Source organism: Manis pentadactyla, chromosome 12 (assembly GCF_030020395.1).
Source record: "Manis pentadactyla isolate mManPen7 chromosome 12, mManPen7.hap1, whole genome shotgun sequence".
NCBI classification, from domain to species: Eukaryota; Metazoa; Chordata; class Mammalia; order Pholidota; family Manidae; genus Manis; species Manis pentadactyla.
In genome coordinates, this window is record NC_080030.1 from 19253545 (window position 1) to 19271991 (window position 18447).

At 44.1% G+C, this 18447-nt stretch overlaps 1 protein-coding gene across 6 annotated transcripts in view; it reads left to right on the forward strand.

The window, feature by feature from the left end:
• LOC118909585 (adhesion G protein-coupled receptor E2) overlaps positions 1-12841 on the forward strand; it is a 29910-nt gene extending 17069 nt beyond the window's left edge. For 4 of the 6 annotated variants that reach the window (XM_057490211.1, XM_057490207.1, XM_057490209.1 and 1 more), the window contains 5 exons: positions 2402-2468; positions 2718-2809; positions 3868-4036; positions 4122-4232; positions 12609-12841. In XM_057490211.1, coding sequence (XP_057346194.1) covers positions 2402-2468; positions 2718-2809; positions 3868-4036; positions 4122-4232; positions 12609-12665 — 496 coding nt within the window. In that variant the 3' untranslated portion in view covers positions 12666-12841. Of the gene's footprint in view, positions 1-2401; positions 2469-2717; positions 2810-3867; positions 4037-4121; positions 4313-12608 lie in introns of those variants that run through there. The other 2 variants (XM_057490208.1, XM_036880221.2) reach the window with 2 other exon arrangements.
• The last annotated feature ends 5606 nt before the right edge of the window (positions 12842-18447 follow it).

Below are 18447 nucleotides of genomic sequence, written 5' to 3' on the forward strand. Positions count from 1 at the left end.
GAGATGAAATCAAACGAAGTGCTTAGGATTTTAATTTTTGGAATCTAACCTACTTCTTTCCCTAAATCCTGTAGGATGTTTTAGTTTTTCATTTGGACAAGTGGAGCTGATTTAAATAATCAAAATAATATATTGTACCATAGTTAAGATTTACAAAGGTGCTTACTTCGTGCTGTGCACTTTTCTAAACACTTTTATATGTGTTAATACAATGCATCCTTACACCGATACTATGATGCAGATACCGTCATTTGTTCCATCTTACAGATGAGTTAACTGAGGCACACAGAGTTTAAGTAAATGCCCAAAGGTGCACAGCTAATAAGTGACTGAGCTGGGACCCAAATCCAGGGAGACATGTTCCATAGTTTGCTCTCTTCTATTTGCACCTTTTAATATTAGGTTGAATTGTATTTACATTTTATTGAAATATATTTCACATACCATAAAATTCACCCTTTGAAAGTAGACAGATCAGCATTTTTCAGAATAACCGGAATCACATAGCCATCAGCACAATCTGATTTTGAAGGTTTTCAACTTCCAAAAAGAAACCTTGTACACAGGAACATTCACTCCCCGTTCCTGCTACGTACGCCTCTGTCCCAACTCCCGATGTCCACTCGGCTACTTCCTGTCTCTAATTATCTGTCTATTCTGGATATTTGACATAAATGAAATTTTGTATGTGGCCTTCTGTGATTGGATTCTTTCACTTAGCATGATGTTTTCAAGGTTCGTTCATGGTGTAGCAGGTGTCATGACTTCATTTTTTGTTGGTGTTATTGTTACTAGTGGTGGTGGTGTTCTATACATAACATTCCATTATATGGATATACCATTTTTGTTTATCTATCATTTGATAGACAATTAGATTGTTTCCAATTTTTTTTGCTATTATGGATGATCCTGCTATAAACACACATGTAGAAGTTTTTGCATGGACATGTTTTTATTTGTTTTGGGTATATATCTACAAGGAGAATTGCTGAGATATATGACAAATCTCTATTTAGCAGTTTGACAAACTGCCACCTGTTTTCCAAAGTGTCTGTACCATTTTATATTTCAACCAGCAAGGCATGAGGGTTCCGATTTCTCTAATCTAACACTTGTCAATGTCTTTTTTGTTACCGCCATCCTAATGAGTGTGAAGTGATATTTCATTGTAATTTAGATTTTCATTTCCATAATGACTAGTAATGTTGAGCATCTTTTCATGTGCTTATTGACTATTTGCATATCTTCTTCAGAGAAATGCCCATTCAAATCTTTTTATTTTTATTTTTTGGAGAAATGCCTCTTCAGATCTTTTGTCCATTTAAAAATTGGGTTATTTGTCTTTTTATTGTTGAATTGTAGGTGTTCTTAGTATATTCTAGGTACTAGTGTTTTATCAGTATACGATTTGCAAATATTTTCTACCAATCTGTGTCTTTTGATTTTCTTGGTTAATATCCTTTAAAGAAGACAAGTTTTTAATTGTGATGAAGTCCACTTTATCTATTTTTTCTTTTGTTACTAGTGCTTAGGATATCATATTTAAGAAACCACTGACTAGCCCAAGGATACAAAGTCCTTTATTCTACTTTTTTTCTTCTGAAAGTTTTATAGGTCTAGTTATTACAATTATGTCTATGATAGCTGTTGAGTTCATTTTTGTGTATGCTGTGAGGTAAGGAGTTTAACTTCATTCTTTTGTATTTGGATACCCAGTTTTCCCAGCACGATTTGTTGAAAACAATTTTCTCTCCCATTGAATTGTCTTAGTATTTTTGTTGAAAATCAGTTGACCATAGATGTATGAGTTTATTTCTGGACTCTCAGTTCTATTCCATTAATATGTCTGTCCTTATGCCAGTAACACATTATTTTGATTACTGTACTTGTAGACAGTTTGGAAATGGTGAAGTATGAACCCTCCAATTCGGTTCTTAATTTTCAAGATTGTTTTGATGATTTTAAGATCAGCTTGTTGATTTCTGCACCAAAAAACAAACAAAAGAACGCAAAATAAAACAAAAACTTGAAGTAGAATTTTGATAGGAATTACATTGACTCTGTGGATCTGAGGGGTACTGCCAACTTAACAATGATCCATTAATGGTTTGTCTTTCTATTTATTTAGATCTTTGATTTTTTTCAACAGTGTTTCATAATTTTCAGTGTACAAGTTCTTGCACTCCTTTTGTTAAATTTATTCTTTCATCTTTTATTGTTTTTGCTGGTATTGTTTAAGACCATGTTTACTTCCTTTATAAGTGCATCTTCAGAGCCAACCTCAGAGCCTGTTGCAGAATAGACACTCAATATTTGTTGATGAATGAGTGGATGAATGAATTTACATAATTGTTCCATATTCCTAAGGACCAATGCTTTTTTTCCCCTCACTTTTACTCAGTTGCTGGCTCTGCTCAGACAAGAGATTTATATGGAGCTTCCTTGGACCAGTTTGTGCCATCTTCTCTGTGAGTGATGACATCAGGGCATCCTGAATGCTTCGCTGAGGGTCATTAGAAGAGCAAATGACAGAAGCAGCAATATCCTTGGGTTGTCATAGGTTTTGTTTGGTTTTCTAAGACTGCTCCTAAACTAAAAACTCTTAACACTGTTACGAAATTTGAAAAGCACTTAAGTGTGGAATTGATGTTGGACAGGCTAGGATACAGAAACCAGATTGAAATTTTAATCAGTAAACCTTCTGTGGTTTCCTGAAGGTCAATTTAGCTTTCTTTCTGATGACCCTCTGGATTTTGAAAAGAAAACTCTCTACCCTCACCAGTGACATGTCCACCATCCAGAACATGAGGTAAAATGGGGAAGAGGGTGATGACGGGTGGTCTCCAAAACAAAGCCAGGTGCTGCAGCAGCCCGTAATGTCCCCTCAGGTCATCTGATAGAACCCAGAGTGCACAGGTGCAGCTCCCCTTCCCTGGCAGCCAGCTCAGGTTCAGTGGTCTTCTGCTGACACCCTGGCCAAACTGCCTGTCCATCTCTACTCCCACCTTCTCACTCCTGTGGCAAGAGGAAGAGTTGTCATTAGTTAATAAACATTCTGTGGACTTTTGTCAGCAGTGCTATGACAAAACTGCAAAGAGCATTTTGTGTTCCCATGAAGCACTCAGAGAAATCTGTCACAGCTCCTACAACCCAGCCTGCACTTTCTAGCCCACCCTTATTTCACCTTCTCACTCCTCTTCAATTTTTTCTCTGTAGAAAAAAATCCTAGTCAACATCAAATCTTTTATTTTATTTTTTAAATTGAAGTATCACTGATACACAATCTTATATTGGTTTCAAGTGTACAACACCATGTTCAACAGTTAGCCACAGTATTTATTAAATGCTCACCCCCTCTAGTGCAGTTACTATCTGTCAACATGGGAAGATGTTACGGAATTACCGGCGATATTCTCCACGCTGTAGGACTAGAAGGCCTGGGCGGTCCTTGTGCAAATTTAATGCTTTTTTGTGTTCCTGTCATAATCCTTTCCAAATGAGAATACAAATCTTACCTTTGTTATTTTTAATGTCCAGGACCTGGCACGGAGCCTGATGTATACTACCTCCTCATAACACTCATTGAATGAAATTAGGCATCTCTGCAGAACATCATTAAAATTTTGAAACTTACCTTATGAAGTATCACTCTCCTCCTCATTCCAAATCAAAGTGCTGTCCTGGACCTGAGTTGCATTTCTATTGTGGGCAATATTCTAGTGTCAGTAAAGATTAAAGCTGATCACAATTCAGTCCAAGAACTCATCACCACCAGGAGAGGCAGGATCGTCCTTGGAGTGGAGATGAGAATGGCCTTGACTGTGTTGCTCTGGGGGCATCACGATCCTTGTTTCTCCTCCTACCCAGGATGCTGACATTTAAAGCCACAGCTCAGCTCTTCATCTTGGGATGCACGTGGTGCCTGGGCCTCCTGCAGGTGGGGGCAGCTGCCCACGTCATGGCCTACCTCTTCACCATCATCAACAGCCTGCAGGGCGCCTTCATCTTCCTGGTGTACTGCCTCCTCCGCCAGCAGGTACCGCTGTCCAACTCCCACTCAAGGCTCTTCCCATCCTCACCCCTCTCAGTGAGCTGATCCGGAACATATTATGCCTCTGCAGGTCTGGGATCAATACAGAAAATGGTTCAAAAGCTTCAGGAAAACCAAAGCTGAGTCTGAGATGTACACGCTCTCCAGCAGGGCCGTATCTGATGCCTCTAAACCCAGCACGGTAAGATCATGCATGGCTCCCAGAGCACTTCAGTAACTGATCTGCCTAAGCAGCTCGTGCCCTCACACTGGGCAGCCTGGGTACGCAGCAGATGGTGCCCTAGGCTGGCTCTCACTCGGTTCACGCCTTGACTCATTAACAGTTAGCCGTGGTCTCAGTTTCAAATTTGTTTGAAAAAGATACTTTGCTCCTCTTTAGCCAACTGTGTTCATCCTGACTCTCACATATCAACATTCTCATTGGACCTGTTATGTGCCAGGCATGGCCAACTAAGCAAGACTCAGTGATCTGAGGCAGTGACGCACAGCCTACTTGGAGCCACGCCGTCTGTCCCTTCTCTACACACCCACCTCTGTCTCAGTCACTGAGCACCCCTCAGAAAGGCAGACATGGAGGGAAATGATGTACCTACTTATGAATTAAGCAGAAATAAGGGTTAGGTGGCATTTTAGACCTTAACAAGAGTACCTGTTGTTTTCAGCACCCTCTACCCACTGCAAACCCAGGAAGGAGGCAGAAATGGCACCGGAGAACTCACGGCCATGACTGCCAAGAGTCTACACTGGTTTAGACTTAACAAAGTTCTTTACCTGCGTTTTCTCACCTCTCCCATTACATCACTGGAGTTTTCCTTCCCATTTAAAGGGGCCTCTTAGCTGCCAGGAAGTCCTGCATTTACCTCATTTCCTCGTTCACCCAACCTCCATGAGCACTAGTTGCGCCACTCACCGAAGCTTCTGTCTCCTTCCCCGTTCTCAGCAGGGGTTCTCACCTCCTATTTCACAGAGAAAACCAAAGCCAGCATGGTGATACTTTGTGAACTCCCAGCCATCCATGTTCTGACCAAACGTCAGCGCGCGTCCTCGCTGCACGCCTGCACCACTGACACACATTCCTGTCTCCTCTCTGAGGGCAGGGCTTCCGCCTGCACTTTGGGTCCCATAATTCATCCCATATTAATTATCCTTAAGTTATTGTTCACACACTCTTTGTCTGTCTCTTTCCCTCCTCATTCCTTCTATCCTCACCGTCTCAACAGTATTTTTCCCCTTAAACATGGAAATATCTTTGGTTCTCTTCTACCTTAAAAACATGTACTATTGACCCCCTTCTAGCGACCAGCAAGAGTCGACTTTTCTCTCTGTCTCCATTTCCTTGCCTTAAACTCACCCCATCAGCCCAGGCACACATGGCTTCTCTCCATGATCGTTCCACCCAAAACATATCTCTCCGACCTACAGATCTGTGTGTCCCTAGGAGTCCCCCCAGAAGCCTCATCACTCCCTTCTCAGGAAGCACGATCCTTATCCCTTCCAGAGTCTACTTAGATCCCCTGCCATGGGTTTCCTGCATTCTCTCTAGCTTTTCCCTTTGTCTTCTTTATAGCTCTAACCAATGGATCAGTTCTAGAACCACTTCAATTCTCATTAAGTTCTCTTCTCCCAGATAGTAGCACCCATTCCTTAGATTCAGTCACCATCTAAATGCACATGATGGCCACGTATGTTCCTCTAGCTCCGTCCTCTCCTCTAAGAGCTGGGGGAGTCTCTTCAGGTACTTACCGTCATCTTTGGTATCTCAAAGACACCTTCAACTCAGTCCTGCAGTGTAAGACGTGTGAAATCCTTACCCTAATCCAATTCTTTCCAATGGTATCTTCCTCTGTCTGAATGGCTCTGTGTCTGTCCTGTGGCACACTTTTGGAACCTGAAAGACTCTCAGCCATTAGCTTATTTCCCACCCCACCCTATCCATTATACAATCCTGTTGTTAAGAGCAGTAGGCATAGCTAGCTCCATCTCCATTCCCTCTTCTTTAGCCAAGCCACCATCCTCACTTGCCTGGACCACTGCGATATCTGAAGATTTTAAGTAGAAAGATTGCCCCTTTCTACTCTTTGTCACCTCCCACTGCACCCTTCACACGGAAGCCAGAGGGGTGTTTTCAAGGCACATTTAAAATCATGGCATTCTTTTGTTAAGCCCATTACAATATGGGGTCAAATCAAAATCCATGAATCAGTGAGAATTTGCTTTGGTTTTCTCCTGCTTACCTCCAGCTTTACCTACCACATACTCACTGTTATTCCAGCCACATCAGATTTCTTTCCATTTTAAATTTCACTGCGCCTCTTTGGGACAAAAACTTTGCATGTAGTCCCTTTCCTTGAAGCACTCTTTTGTTCTGACCCAGAACTATACAGTCCTTCAGATGTCAGCTCATACATCAGCTCCTCCAGGAAGCCTTCCCGTATTGGGTCAGACGCTCTGGTTCTTCACTCCAGAGCTCCCGTATCTTTCCCGCAGAGCACTCTTCGGAGGAATTTGACTCTTGGTTTTCACTATTTGATTAATGTCTGTCTTTTCTCTAGATTACAGCTCCAGCAGGCAGCACACTGCTTTTCTCCCCTGTTGTATCCTCAACACATCACACAGTGCCAGGCGCATGGAAATACTCAATACATAAACACTGCTTCATTTATTAAATTAATGAAGGAACAAACTTCAGCACCAGAAAGGGCAGGAACTGTCATGCTCACCAGTCTGTCTCCAGTGTCTAACACTCACTAAGAGCTCCGGGACCACGTACTGAACAAATGATTGGAGGAATGAATGAACTGTCTGAGTATGATGGGGGTAAAATATTAGAATAAGCTATGATTCATTTATGATGCCTCTTTCTCTTGGGAATTTCAAGATAACTCTGCCCCAGTTATTGTTTTATTATTAAGCATCCTATCTACATATTAACACCCAGGTATTTCCTTACGATCCAGGAGCCCTGCATACGTCTTCCTCCCTTCCCTCCCTCCCTCCCTCCCTTCCTCCCTCAGCTTGTTATTATGTCTCCTTCCCCATCTTTGATTCTCCTGCCTCCTTCTTTCCCTTACAAAGATCCTAGTTACTTCATTGGCTCACTTAGGTAATGTAGGATAATTTTCCCATCTCAAGATCCTTCACTTAATTATATTTTCAAAATCCATTTTCTCCATGTAAGTAATATATTCAGTTTCCAGAGATTAGGATGTGGACATTTTTGTGGGGGGTCATTATTCTGTCTACTACACCTATTGTACAGCCATGAAAATCTGCCTCATATTAAACATATTTGCATCACACATATTCACCATCCCGCTCCCCCTGCCGATATTACACACACAGTGAGGAAGAGAAACATGTACTTTCTGTGAGAGAAATAGAATAATGGCATCAGAGAGCCAATGCAGTTTTCTAAAATTCATTAATTCAAGTAGTGTGATCAACTATTTCTACTCACTATGGGCAAAGGATCAGGCAAATCCATCACTTTATGTCAATTTACTTTTTACTGTCACCAAAATATTTGGTGTCTCGGGTGTTTAAAGATGCATCAGTGTCTCTCTTTCTGGCATGTCTTCCATGGATTTTGCACTCTTGTTCAAGAAAAACAAAACATTTTCTCTTCTGTTCGGTTCTGAATAATTTCCAGAAGCGCAATATTTATAAGCTTCTTGAATGGAGATAAGCATGTGAAGTTACCCATCTCAAACACCAGAAATTATACTGAGCTTCTTACTCTTGGAATAAATAACTCATATTGGGGATGGAAAGGATAGGGGAAAAAAGAATTCAATACTCCTTCCTTTCCATCCTAGGCGATTAACAATAGATCACATTGCTGACCTTTCCTTAATTTCCCACCCGCCCTCTTTTATGGCTCCGTGCCTAAAGCGACATTTCACAAACCTTGAAGCAGAGGGATCAGGATACAATTTTGAAACAGATCATTTTTTTGTACATTTAATTGCTCTTATTTTCTGTGATTTAGGGATTAGAAAATGTAGGAAAATGAGATTTGTTTCTATTTTTCATTTGCATGTTAATATGGCTCTATATCCCCACTCCTTTTACTTTTTTATTTTTATTTTCTATTGAAGTATAGTTGATATACAATCATATTGGTTCCAAGTATACAACACAGCGGTCAACAGTTATGCACACGATTAAATCCTCACCACAACTGCTGCAGTTACTGTCTGTCAGCACAGGAAGGTGTCACAGAATCCTGGGCTGTTCTCCCTGCCGTGCCACCACCCTGTGCCAAACTCATATTATGATGGAGAATCTTCATGCCTTTTTATCACTCTCACATTTCCCGCAGCCATGCTCACTCCAGCCCCTCCCCCACGATAACCACCTGCCACTTCTCCGTGTCTATGAGTCTACTGCTGTTTTGTTCATTCTGTTTGGGTTTGTTTTTAGATTCTACAAATAAGTGAAATCATATGATTTTTCTTTTTCTTTGCCTGCCTTGTTTCACTTAGCATAATACCGCCTGGGTCCATCCATGTTGTAAATGGCAGGATTTCTTTTTTGTGGCTGAATAAGATTCCACTGTATTATATGTACCACATCTTCTGTATCCACTCATCTACTGATGGACACTTTGGTTGCTTCCATATCTTGTTCCTATTATAAAGAGCGAGGCATTCATTGCTTTGGGTGCAGTACATCTTTGGGTGCATATATATATATATATATCTTTTCAAATCAGGTATTTTGTTTTCTTTGGGTAAATTCCTAGAAATGAAATCACTGGGTCATAGTCATATGGTATTTCTATTCTTAGTTTTTTGAGGAACCTCCATACTGCTTTCCACAGTATCACCCCAATTTATATTCCCACCAACAAAGTCAGAGGGTTCCCATTTCTCTCTACATCCTCAAATAACTTGTTATTTCTGTCTTTTGGATAGTGGTCATTCTAACTGGTGTGAAGTGATATCTTGTTGTGGTTTTGATTTGCATTTCCTTGATGATTAGCAGAGTGGAGCACCTTTTCTTGTGCCTTTTGGCCATCTGTATTCTTTAAAGAAATGTCTATTCAGGTCCTCCACCCATTTTTTAATTGGGTTATTTTCTTTTTGGGTGTTGAGTCATGTGAGTTCCTTATGTATGTTTTATATTAACCCCTTATCAGATAAATCATTTACAAACATATTCTTCCATACTCTAGGTTGCCTTTTGTTCCATGGATATTGTCCTGCTGTACAGAGATTTTCAGTTTCATATAGTGCTGCTTGCTCATTTTTTACTTTGTTTCCCTTGCCGGAGGAGATGTGTCCAGAAAAAAATTGCTTTTGTTTATATTCAAGAGATTTTTGCCTGTGTTTTCTTCTAAGAGTTTTATGGTTTCATGACATCTTCATACATGGTTTCACATGATTCCATCTTATGTTAAGGTCTTTAATCCATTTTGAGTTTACTTTTGTGTATGGAGTTAGACAGTAATACATTCTCTTGCATGTAGCTTGCCATTTTTCCCAGCACCAGTTATTGAAGAGACTATCTTACCCATTGTATATTCATGGCTCCTTTATCATATATGAATTGACCATAGGTGTGTGGCTTTGTCCCTGGGCTCTCTATTCTGTTCCATTGATCTATGGGTCTGTTCTTGTGCCAGTGGAAATAGAATGAATAAGACACTGTAACTCTGGGAGCAGGGGGGCATATTTCTCACAGCCAGGGGCAAATTACCTTTGAAACCGAAATCAGTCAGAGGGAGAAATAAAGTGGGAGAAACCCGTTCAAAGCTTACAAGCAGTCGCCCACTTCTGCTTGCCTATGTCTCTCACTACCTGCCTGCAAAAAAGGGGACCCCAGCAAACTTCTCTGGCCCAGTTATACCCTTGCTCCCCCTACCCTTGTAATCACCTATTGATATAGAGACGGACTGCTTCTCTCCACCCCTTGGAAACACCTATTGATATGGAGATGCACTATGACTGGGTGAGAGATTCTGGAAATATTGCAATTTTACCCAAAGATAAACACACACACACACACACATACACACGGAAAGATTTATCATGAGGTATTGACCCACCTGATAATAGAGGCTGAGAAGTCCCACGGCTTGCCATTCATAAGCTGGAAACTAAAGAAAACCAGGGCTATAATTTGAAGGCCTGAGAGCCAAAGAACTAATGGTGTAGATTTCAGTCTGGGTCTGAAGACCTGAGAACCAGGAGCACCAAGGGCAGGAGATCGAAGTCCCGGCTCAGTGAGGCTGTGAATTCAACCTTCGTCCACTTTTGAATTCTATTCAGGCCCTCAGTGGATTGGATTGTGCCCAGCCACACTGGGGAAGGTCCTCGGCTTTAATAAGTCCACCAATTCAAGTGGTAACCTCTTCTGGAAACACCCTCACAGATATACCCAGAAATCAGGTTTAATCAGCTATCTGGACATCCTGTGACCCAGTCAAGTTTATGTAAAATTAACCGTCACGGCCAGATATCTGTAAAAACTCAATTCTGCCACTCTAGCATGAAAACTCTATGGATACACATAAATGAATGATCATGGCTATGTTTTAATGAAACTTTATTTATAGACATTGAATTTTAATTTCATGTAATGGTCACATGGCACAAAATATCATACTTTTTTTTGTCCCACCCATTTAAAAATGAAAACTATTTTTAGGTTCTGGGCTGTACAAAAAAGGGTGGTAAGCCAGGTGTGGCCCATGTATGAGGCGGGCAGATAGACATGAGTGGATGAAGAGATCTCAGGGATTAATCAGATTAAGCCAGAGGGCTAGACGGACTCATGCCCTTTGCCATGTGAGTTCAGTCCACAGGCTCTGCATCTGAGCCGACCTGAAGACCTAATGCAGGTGAGATAGTGCAGAGACAAGGGACAAGCATATGACGAATTTTCCTAAAAAATGCTGAGATTAGCATAATAAGAAAAGGAGAGACTTGTCTTAAGGCTAAGGTTCCACTTTTGAAAGAGAATTGGGAAGTTAGATTCAGCCAATGGCTTATCTAAAGGCACGGCAAGCAGTCGTAAGTGACGTGTTCCCAGTGCTTGGGAGGGGCCACTGTCTCGGAGAGGAACAGAAGGCTTGTCCAACAGAGTCACCTAGAGGACTTGCTGAAGACTGTGACCTACTGTCAATCATCAGAGGGAATCCTGAGATGAGACTTCCTGGCAGGCCTACCCCTGATCCATCACCCACTCCTGAAAGCCGTTAACACCGAAGCCCAGCCGTTGGGTGTCCCTCCTCCTCCCTGGGGTTGCCTGCATGTCCTTCTCTGCGCCTGTGTATTTTCAAGAGACTCTTTACTGCCCAACTTATCACACTGTCTCTGTCTCTCCCCGTGGGTCTTTGTCACTGTGCTGTTCTATCCTATTTTCCAGGCTGTAAGCATAAGTCTTCACTCTCTCTGTCCTACTGCAGATACGCAAGTAAACCTGCCCTTATCTGCCTTGACTCTAGCCCATTCTTCCCTTTGAGTATATTCAAATGAAGCTTTCATTCTGCTTCACGACTGTGTCTCTGCCCTTCAGTTCATTGTTGCGGTGGGGACAGGAACCGAGGGGAACAGACTTACCACCCCAGCGCATGGGCTGTAGTCTGCTGATCTCTGTCCTAGGACGTTCAGGGGACTTCTTCATCCTACCCCAATTCATTCATTCACTCTTCAAGTATTTAATGGGTGCTTACTCTTTTGAAAGGCATGGTGCTAAACTGAAAGAAACTAAAATGAACCAGGTAGACATGATCCACATGTCCAGGAATCTTGAGGATTGGTGTATTAGCTCAGGCTGCCATAATAAAATATCATAGTTTGGGTGGCTTAAAGAAGAGAAATTGATTTTCTCACAGTTCTAGAGGCTGGGAGTCCAAGGTCAAGGTGTGACAGGGTTTGGTTTCTGGTGAGAGCTGTCTTCCTGTATTGTGGACGGCCGTCATCTCACTCTGCGCCCACATGGCCTTTTCTCTCCTTTGGAGTGTGGAGAGAGAGAAAAAGCAAACTCTCTTGTGTCTCCCCTTAAGACATTAATCTCATCTCAACGGCCCCACCCTTATCTAATTATCTTCCGAAGGTGTCCTCACCAAATACCATCTCACGGGGGTGGTCATCACATTTAGGGCTTCAGTGTATGAATTGGTGGGGGGCAAAAACAATCAGTCCACAATAATCTGCAAGGTGGAAAACTAGGAGAGGAAATGTAGGAGATACTGTGGCCTGGGGACACACGACTGCCGTGCAGACACGGCGGAGGTGGAATACAGGCCTGGCTGCGGGGGGCGGGTGCCAGAGGACTCTAGGGTCAGCTAACGGCAGCACCCCTAGACGGTTTTAGTTTGGGAGACAGCTCCCAGCATTTGCCCCGTATCTTCACTTTTAAAATCCATCAAATCTTCCGTCCTTGTTTGTAATGGAAATAACATTATTAATTTCTCCATGCGTGATTTTTGAATGGGTAACGGGGGAAAATCCCAGGGCAAACTATCTTTGAAACTGCAATCAGACAAAGTGAGAAATGAGGTTTAAGAAACCGTTTATTTCTTACAAGCCATCATCCCATCTCTCCTCAGACCCAGCTGCAGCAGAAGAGAGAAGAGATCTCCACCCAGCCGCTCCGGTTGAGATAAACCCTGGCAGGCCCTTGTAATTCCCTGTTGCTATGCAGATGACTAATATTCTGCACCCCTTGGAGACATCTATTGATATGCAGATGCAGTAAAACCAGGCAAGAGATTCTGGAAATAATTGTAATTTTACTGACAAATGGTAAAGGAGAAAATAAAGATTAAGCTCTAGTATGAAACCCAATGACAAGTGAGTTAACCAGATCAGGCTGATCAGGGCCTGGGGGTTTCCCAGCTCTTTCCTCCCTCCCAGAATTGTGTCCTTGAGTTAGAAACTGGCATGAGACAAGTTTCTGAAGTGAGGTTCCACTTCTCAAGCTAGAGATCTGGTACAAGACCAGGCCCATCAGAGAGCGGGTGGGGGGTGGGGATGAGGTACAAGGTGGAAGAGGTCTCTCCTTGCAGCTGTGCACTTTGGGGCTCAGTTGCAAGCAGCTCCCTGCATTTGTTGCCCCCTTTCCTGGATCTGTCTGATGGTCATTATATGGTTGAGGAAACGGGCTCATTCAGGATTTAATCCCCTGGTGGAGACATAGAATCTGGACCTGGGAAGTATGTAATGAGAAGCACTTTGAAGCTGGAAGTTGAGGATCCCAAGTGTCATGGAACCAGAAGTTAAGGAGCTCATGTGTTGCTGTTAATCTAAAAGGCAGGAACCAGAGAACTACAAGCAGCTGAAGCTGCATGCTTGGAGCCTTCAGATCCTAGGGATGATTTTGATATCCGGAAGTTGGGCACTTTGGGTCTTAGCAATATGAGTATTCAAGAGTGAGATGGGGAAGACAGTGTAAGAGAAGACAAGTACTGACCCTGTGGCATCTTGCTGCACAAATGGACAGTGACTGCAGTGGGATATGGGGGGGGGACTCGATAATGTGGGTGAATGTAGTAACCACATTGTTTTCTTGTGAAACCTTCATAAGAGTGTATATCAATGATACCTTAATAAGAAAAGTGAGAGTTGACCATCAATAGAAGAATGGATAGGTATATGCATATACACAGTAGAATATTATTCAGCCATAAAAAAGAAATAAATCCTGCTATCTGTGACAACATAGATAGACCCAGAGGATATTATGCTTAGTGAAAGAAGCCAGGCAAATACCATATGATTTCACTTCTTATATGAAGAATCTAAAAACAAAATGAACAAAATAGCAGTAGACTCATAGACACTGAGAAGTGACTGACGGTTACCATGGGGGAGGGGTTGGGGTAGGTGAGTGAAATAGGTGAAGGGAATAAAGAGGCCCAAAATCTCAATCATAATATAAATTGGTCATAGGGATGGAAGTGCAGCATGGAGAATATAGTCAGAGGTTCTGCGACATCTTTTTATGTTGACAGATGGTAACTGCACTAGCTGGGGTAAGGATTTAATCGTGTGTAACTGTTGAATCACTGTGTTGTATAGTTGAAACCAATATGATTGCATATCAACTATACTTCTATAAAAAATACACTTAAAAAAAGAGTGAGAGTTGAAATTCCTTGGGATTGGAGCAGTGGCCTAAAAGAGAAACGGGACGAGAAGCATCAGCAGGGGAGAAGTGGAGTGAGTGGAGGGGACCACTGGGGGCTGTTCAGGGCTGAGTTAGATCAGTCAGCCTTCCTGTGGGGCATTCTGGGCTGGGTGTTTGAAACTCATAGTGCGACAGGGACAGGGGCCTGGGAAGAACTGGCTGGAAAATTTTGTGAACAAAGATGGGAAGACTGGGGATGGTGACGGGGCCTGATAGGAACTGGGCTGTGCTGGAGAATAGACTGTATTGCAGGTCTGGAGGAGGCACTAGGTGCTGTGGAGGAGCTGGGGAGAAGGTGGGAGCAGCAGGTAGGGGGAGAGAGACTGCACTGGAGTTGAGCGCAGTCACAGAGTGGGGAGAGGATTGATGGGAGAGACGAGGAGGGACAGAAGACACAGGGAGACATGGAGTGGCAGGTGAGCCCAGAGGGCTTGAGGGGATTCCGGATGGTGGGCTGCATAGGTCTGAAGCGGTACAGCAGTTGGGGATGGGAGAGGCAGGAGTGGAATACCGGGGAAGTCTGGAGGCCGTATGGAAAATGAGGAGAGCTGGCTGGGTCAGGAGGACCCAGGACGCTCTGGGGATTACAGACCGAGCAATCTGGGTGGACAGAAGTCCTGTGGTTGCCAGGTGGCTGGAGCCATTGAGTATGAACAGGGTGGTGAAAGCGAGAACTAGGAGCACCTGCCCCGCGTGGTTGAAAAGGAAGGCAGTGAAGCGTGAAGGTCCTGGATGAACGGGAAGGGTGAGGATTTGGGGAGGAATTAGAGTGACTTTGATACAGGGTGGAGTGTTTGGGGGCAACAGAGGAGGGCTAGAGGGGGCTGAATACCTGATAGGGCTCAGGTGCAAGGGGAGGGCTGACAACAGCTGCTGGAATGATGGCGTGGGCGAGCTTGGAAAGAAAGAGGCAGTCAGGCAGATTTGTGTGTGAGGCCAGGGAGGGAAGCAGGAGGTGGGCGTGTGGATGGAGTCAGAGTGCTGTCAATGCTCTTTGGCACACGGAGGCAGGGGGATTCTGGGCTTGGTGGAAATGACTGGACTAGGGGGATTGGAATGCGAGACAATGGGGCAGTGGGGGAATGGGCCAGGGGTTTGGCTAGGAAATTTATATTGTTTCCCTCTGCGTAATGTATCATTCTTCCTTGGCGGCATTTAAGAATGCCCTTTGATCTTTGGTTTTGTTACCTAGTGCTTATTTTGGGGCTGTTTGGCTAAGGGTACTTCTCATTGCTCCACCTTCAGCAGTAGACCTGCCCTCTCTGGCTGCATTTAAGAAAAGGTCTCTCCACATTCTTACGGCTCCTTAAGAGGTTCTATATTCTCACGATAGCCGCACTTGGCCCTTAGCAATTCATTAAGGGCTGTAGGAGAATCTTCTCAAGCATTTCCGTGCCACCAGAGTACTTCCTTCTGTGCTCTGCCGAAGGTCAGCTAGTGCTCCTGATGTTTTCTCCTGGGACAAGCCTGTCTTTCCTTAGATTTTAGGCTACTTTGTTGAACTGCCTCTCTCTCCTGGGTTCAAGAAAATAAATGATTTTATTGTTTATACTGGTTTTTCTTATTACGTTGGGAGCAATTTTTTTTCCATTTTCTATTTCCTAGGTGGAAATAGAGATCTTCTCGATTTTCTTCTATTATTCTAATAATTTTGTCTTATTTTTTTATTTTAAATCCATCATCTAGCCATGCAAATTCATAGTTTTAGAAAAGATTTATTCCCAAAATTAGTTTTGTGCAGAGAAAAAGGCATTTTATCTGGACGTCTAGGAATTTATGAGCATATATCTTTAATGAATTAATAGTCAATATATTTATTTATCTGACACCGTTTATTTGTCATTTGTAAACATAGCATTTGTAAGAATGATACAATAAAAACTCGTATGCGGGGGGCCTAGGGTAGGGCGTGGTGCAGGGTAGGGGGCAGGGTTGCCGGCAGGGCCTAGAGAAGGGGGTGCGGGGTGCGGGTGCGGGGCAGTGGGTGTGCGAGGGGGAGGGTGTGAGCCGGGACTAGGGCGGTGCGTGATGGGGGAGGGCGGCGGGGGTCCTGAACGGGTGCGAGGGGCTGTGGGGCGGGGGCGCGGGCGGCGCGAGGGGGCCGGGCAGTGCTGACGGGGGTGCAGGCGAGGGCCGGGGCGTCCCGGGCCCCTTCGCGCTCCAGGTCCGCGGTGCTGTGGGCGCAGGCAGGACCGCCAGCTCCGGGCCTCTCTGAGCAGCCGCGCAGGGGCCCAAGGAGCTGCCCGCAGCCAGCGACCGGGCCTGGGCCAGCGGGCGGCCCGGCTCCTCAGGGACGGCCCGAAGCCCGGCCCCGGGTCCGCCTGGCCGGCAGCCCTATGCGCCCCGAGGGAGCCCCGGCTGGCGGGGAGAATGAGCGCGCGGCGGGCCGAGGGGGCGGGGCCGGCGGGGAGAGCGAGCGCGCGGCGGGCGGGGGGGCGGGGCCGGAGGGCGCGCAGCCGGCCGGGGGGCGGGGCCGGCGGGGAGAGCGAGCCCGCGGCGGGCCGGGGGGCGGGGCCGCGGGGCAACCCGACGGGCTCAGGAGGGCGCGGAGGGGGAGCTGAGGGTTGACCCAAACGTCCGTGTCAGTTCCAGCCAAGAGGTCACGGGGGATCTGCTCGACAGGATCCACCGTAGAAGCATCCGCACTACTGAAGAATTGGCGGGGAAACTAGCATCTTAAAATGAGTCGAACCATGTGTGTGGTCGCTGCAGAGACCCGCCCTCGGGGAGGAGGCCTGGGCTCTGCTGGGGGGCGAGAGCCCGCCGGAGGCCTGAGATGCTGACCCGGTGGCCTCGTGCAGGCTTTCGATGATGGCGGTGTCATTGAGACTGTTCTGGACTGGGGAGAGGACTACAGTTTGATGACCTCTTTTAAATACCTGATTGAGCCAGGACAGCTGAGCTTTGGGCCTTTGCAGTGGGAAATTGGCACAGGACCCCTTGTGGGAGCAGCCAGTTGTCAGCGGCCTTGTTCAAAGGTTCGGCAGGACCTGAATGATCGCACCCTTTTTACCTCCCATTCGGATCCCCTTCTGAGAGGAGAGCCCAACTTTTTTATTCTGTTGCTTTGAAATGTTTTTTACTGTTGATATTTTTCACCTTGCTTGACATCTTGAATGTGTTTTTTGATTGATGTTCAATATACCCAGTACCCCCCAAAAACAAAACAAAAACAAAAACTCATATACCCTTCATCTGGAGTCAGCAACTGTTAACAGTGCTACGTTAAAAAATCTTTCTCAGTGTATTTACATGCATGTATACATTTTCTTGCTAAGCATTTGATAGTCCATGAAGACATCATGACACCTCATCAATATTCCATCAACAAATATTAAAGAATTGAAAGAATATTCTGTACATAATCAATACTCTTACTACACTCATATCATAATAACTTAGTGTCTGACACATATTCAAATGACCCCAACTTCCTCCAAAATGTCTCATATTCCTGGATATCTGAACCAGAGTCCCAGTGAGATTGACATTGAGTTTGATTGTTATGTTGCTTTTGTCCCTTTTAAAAATGATACTGATGTTAGAAAAGTCTTAAGTCAATTGGCTTGCTGAATACCCATGTTCAGGATTTGCCTGACCCTTTCCTCATGATGTCATTTAAATTGTTCTTCTGTCCCCTGGATTTCATACTGAAAATTAGGTCTGAAAGAACATGTACCAGGAAGTTTTTTCTATAAAGGGCCAGGTAGTAAATATTTTTGGCTTTGTGGCCTTAACAGCCTCCATCACAATGAATCAGCTCTGACACTGTAGCATGAAAGCAGCCATAAATGATACAACAAATGGGTGTGACTGTGTTCCATAAAACGTTCATACTCTTTGTCCAAAAGATGACAGTTCAGTGTTTTTTGTTCATTTTCCAGCAGACAAGTTTACCTGATGTTGCTGTTCCTTGTAATTCACCTGAGAAGGAAGGTGTAAACTTGTAGACTTGTGTTTTTTTTTAAACATGAAAAGTGTAAGACTTGTACACTGAAAACTAAAAATATTGTCAAAAGAAGTAAAAAATAAACAAGAGAGGGTTTTGTAAACCAGTACAGAAAAATGCTTGGTAAGATTTACGCTGCGAGGATCTCTCCCCGCCCCCTTGATTCTCCAGCTCGGTTGCAGTGTTTGCGCATTTAAATGCTAGGAGTGATTTCAAACTGAAGGAAAGTCTCAAATCCAACTGAATGCTGATTCCACTTTCCTTTTGTGACTGCTTATATCATATATTTATTGCTCATTATATAGCGGGG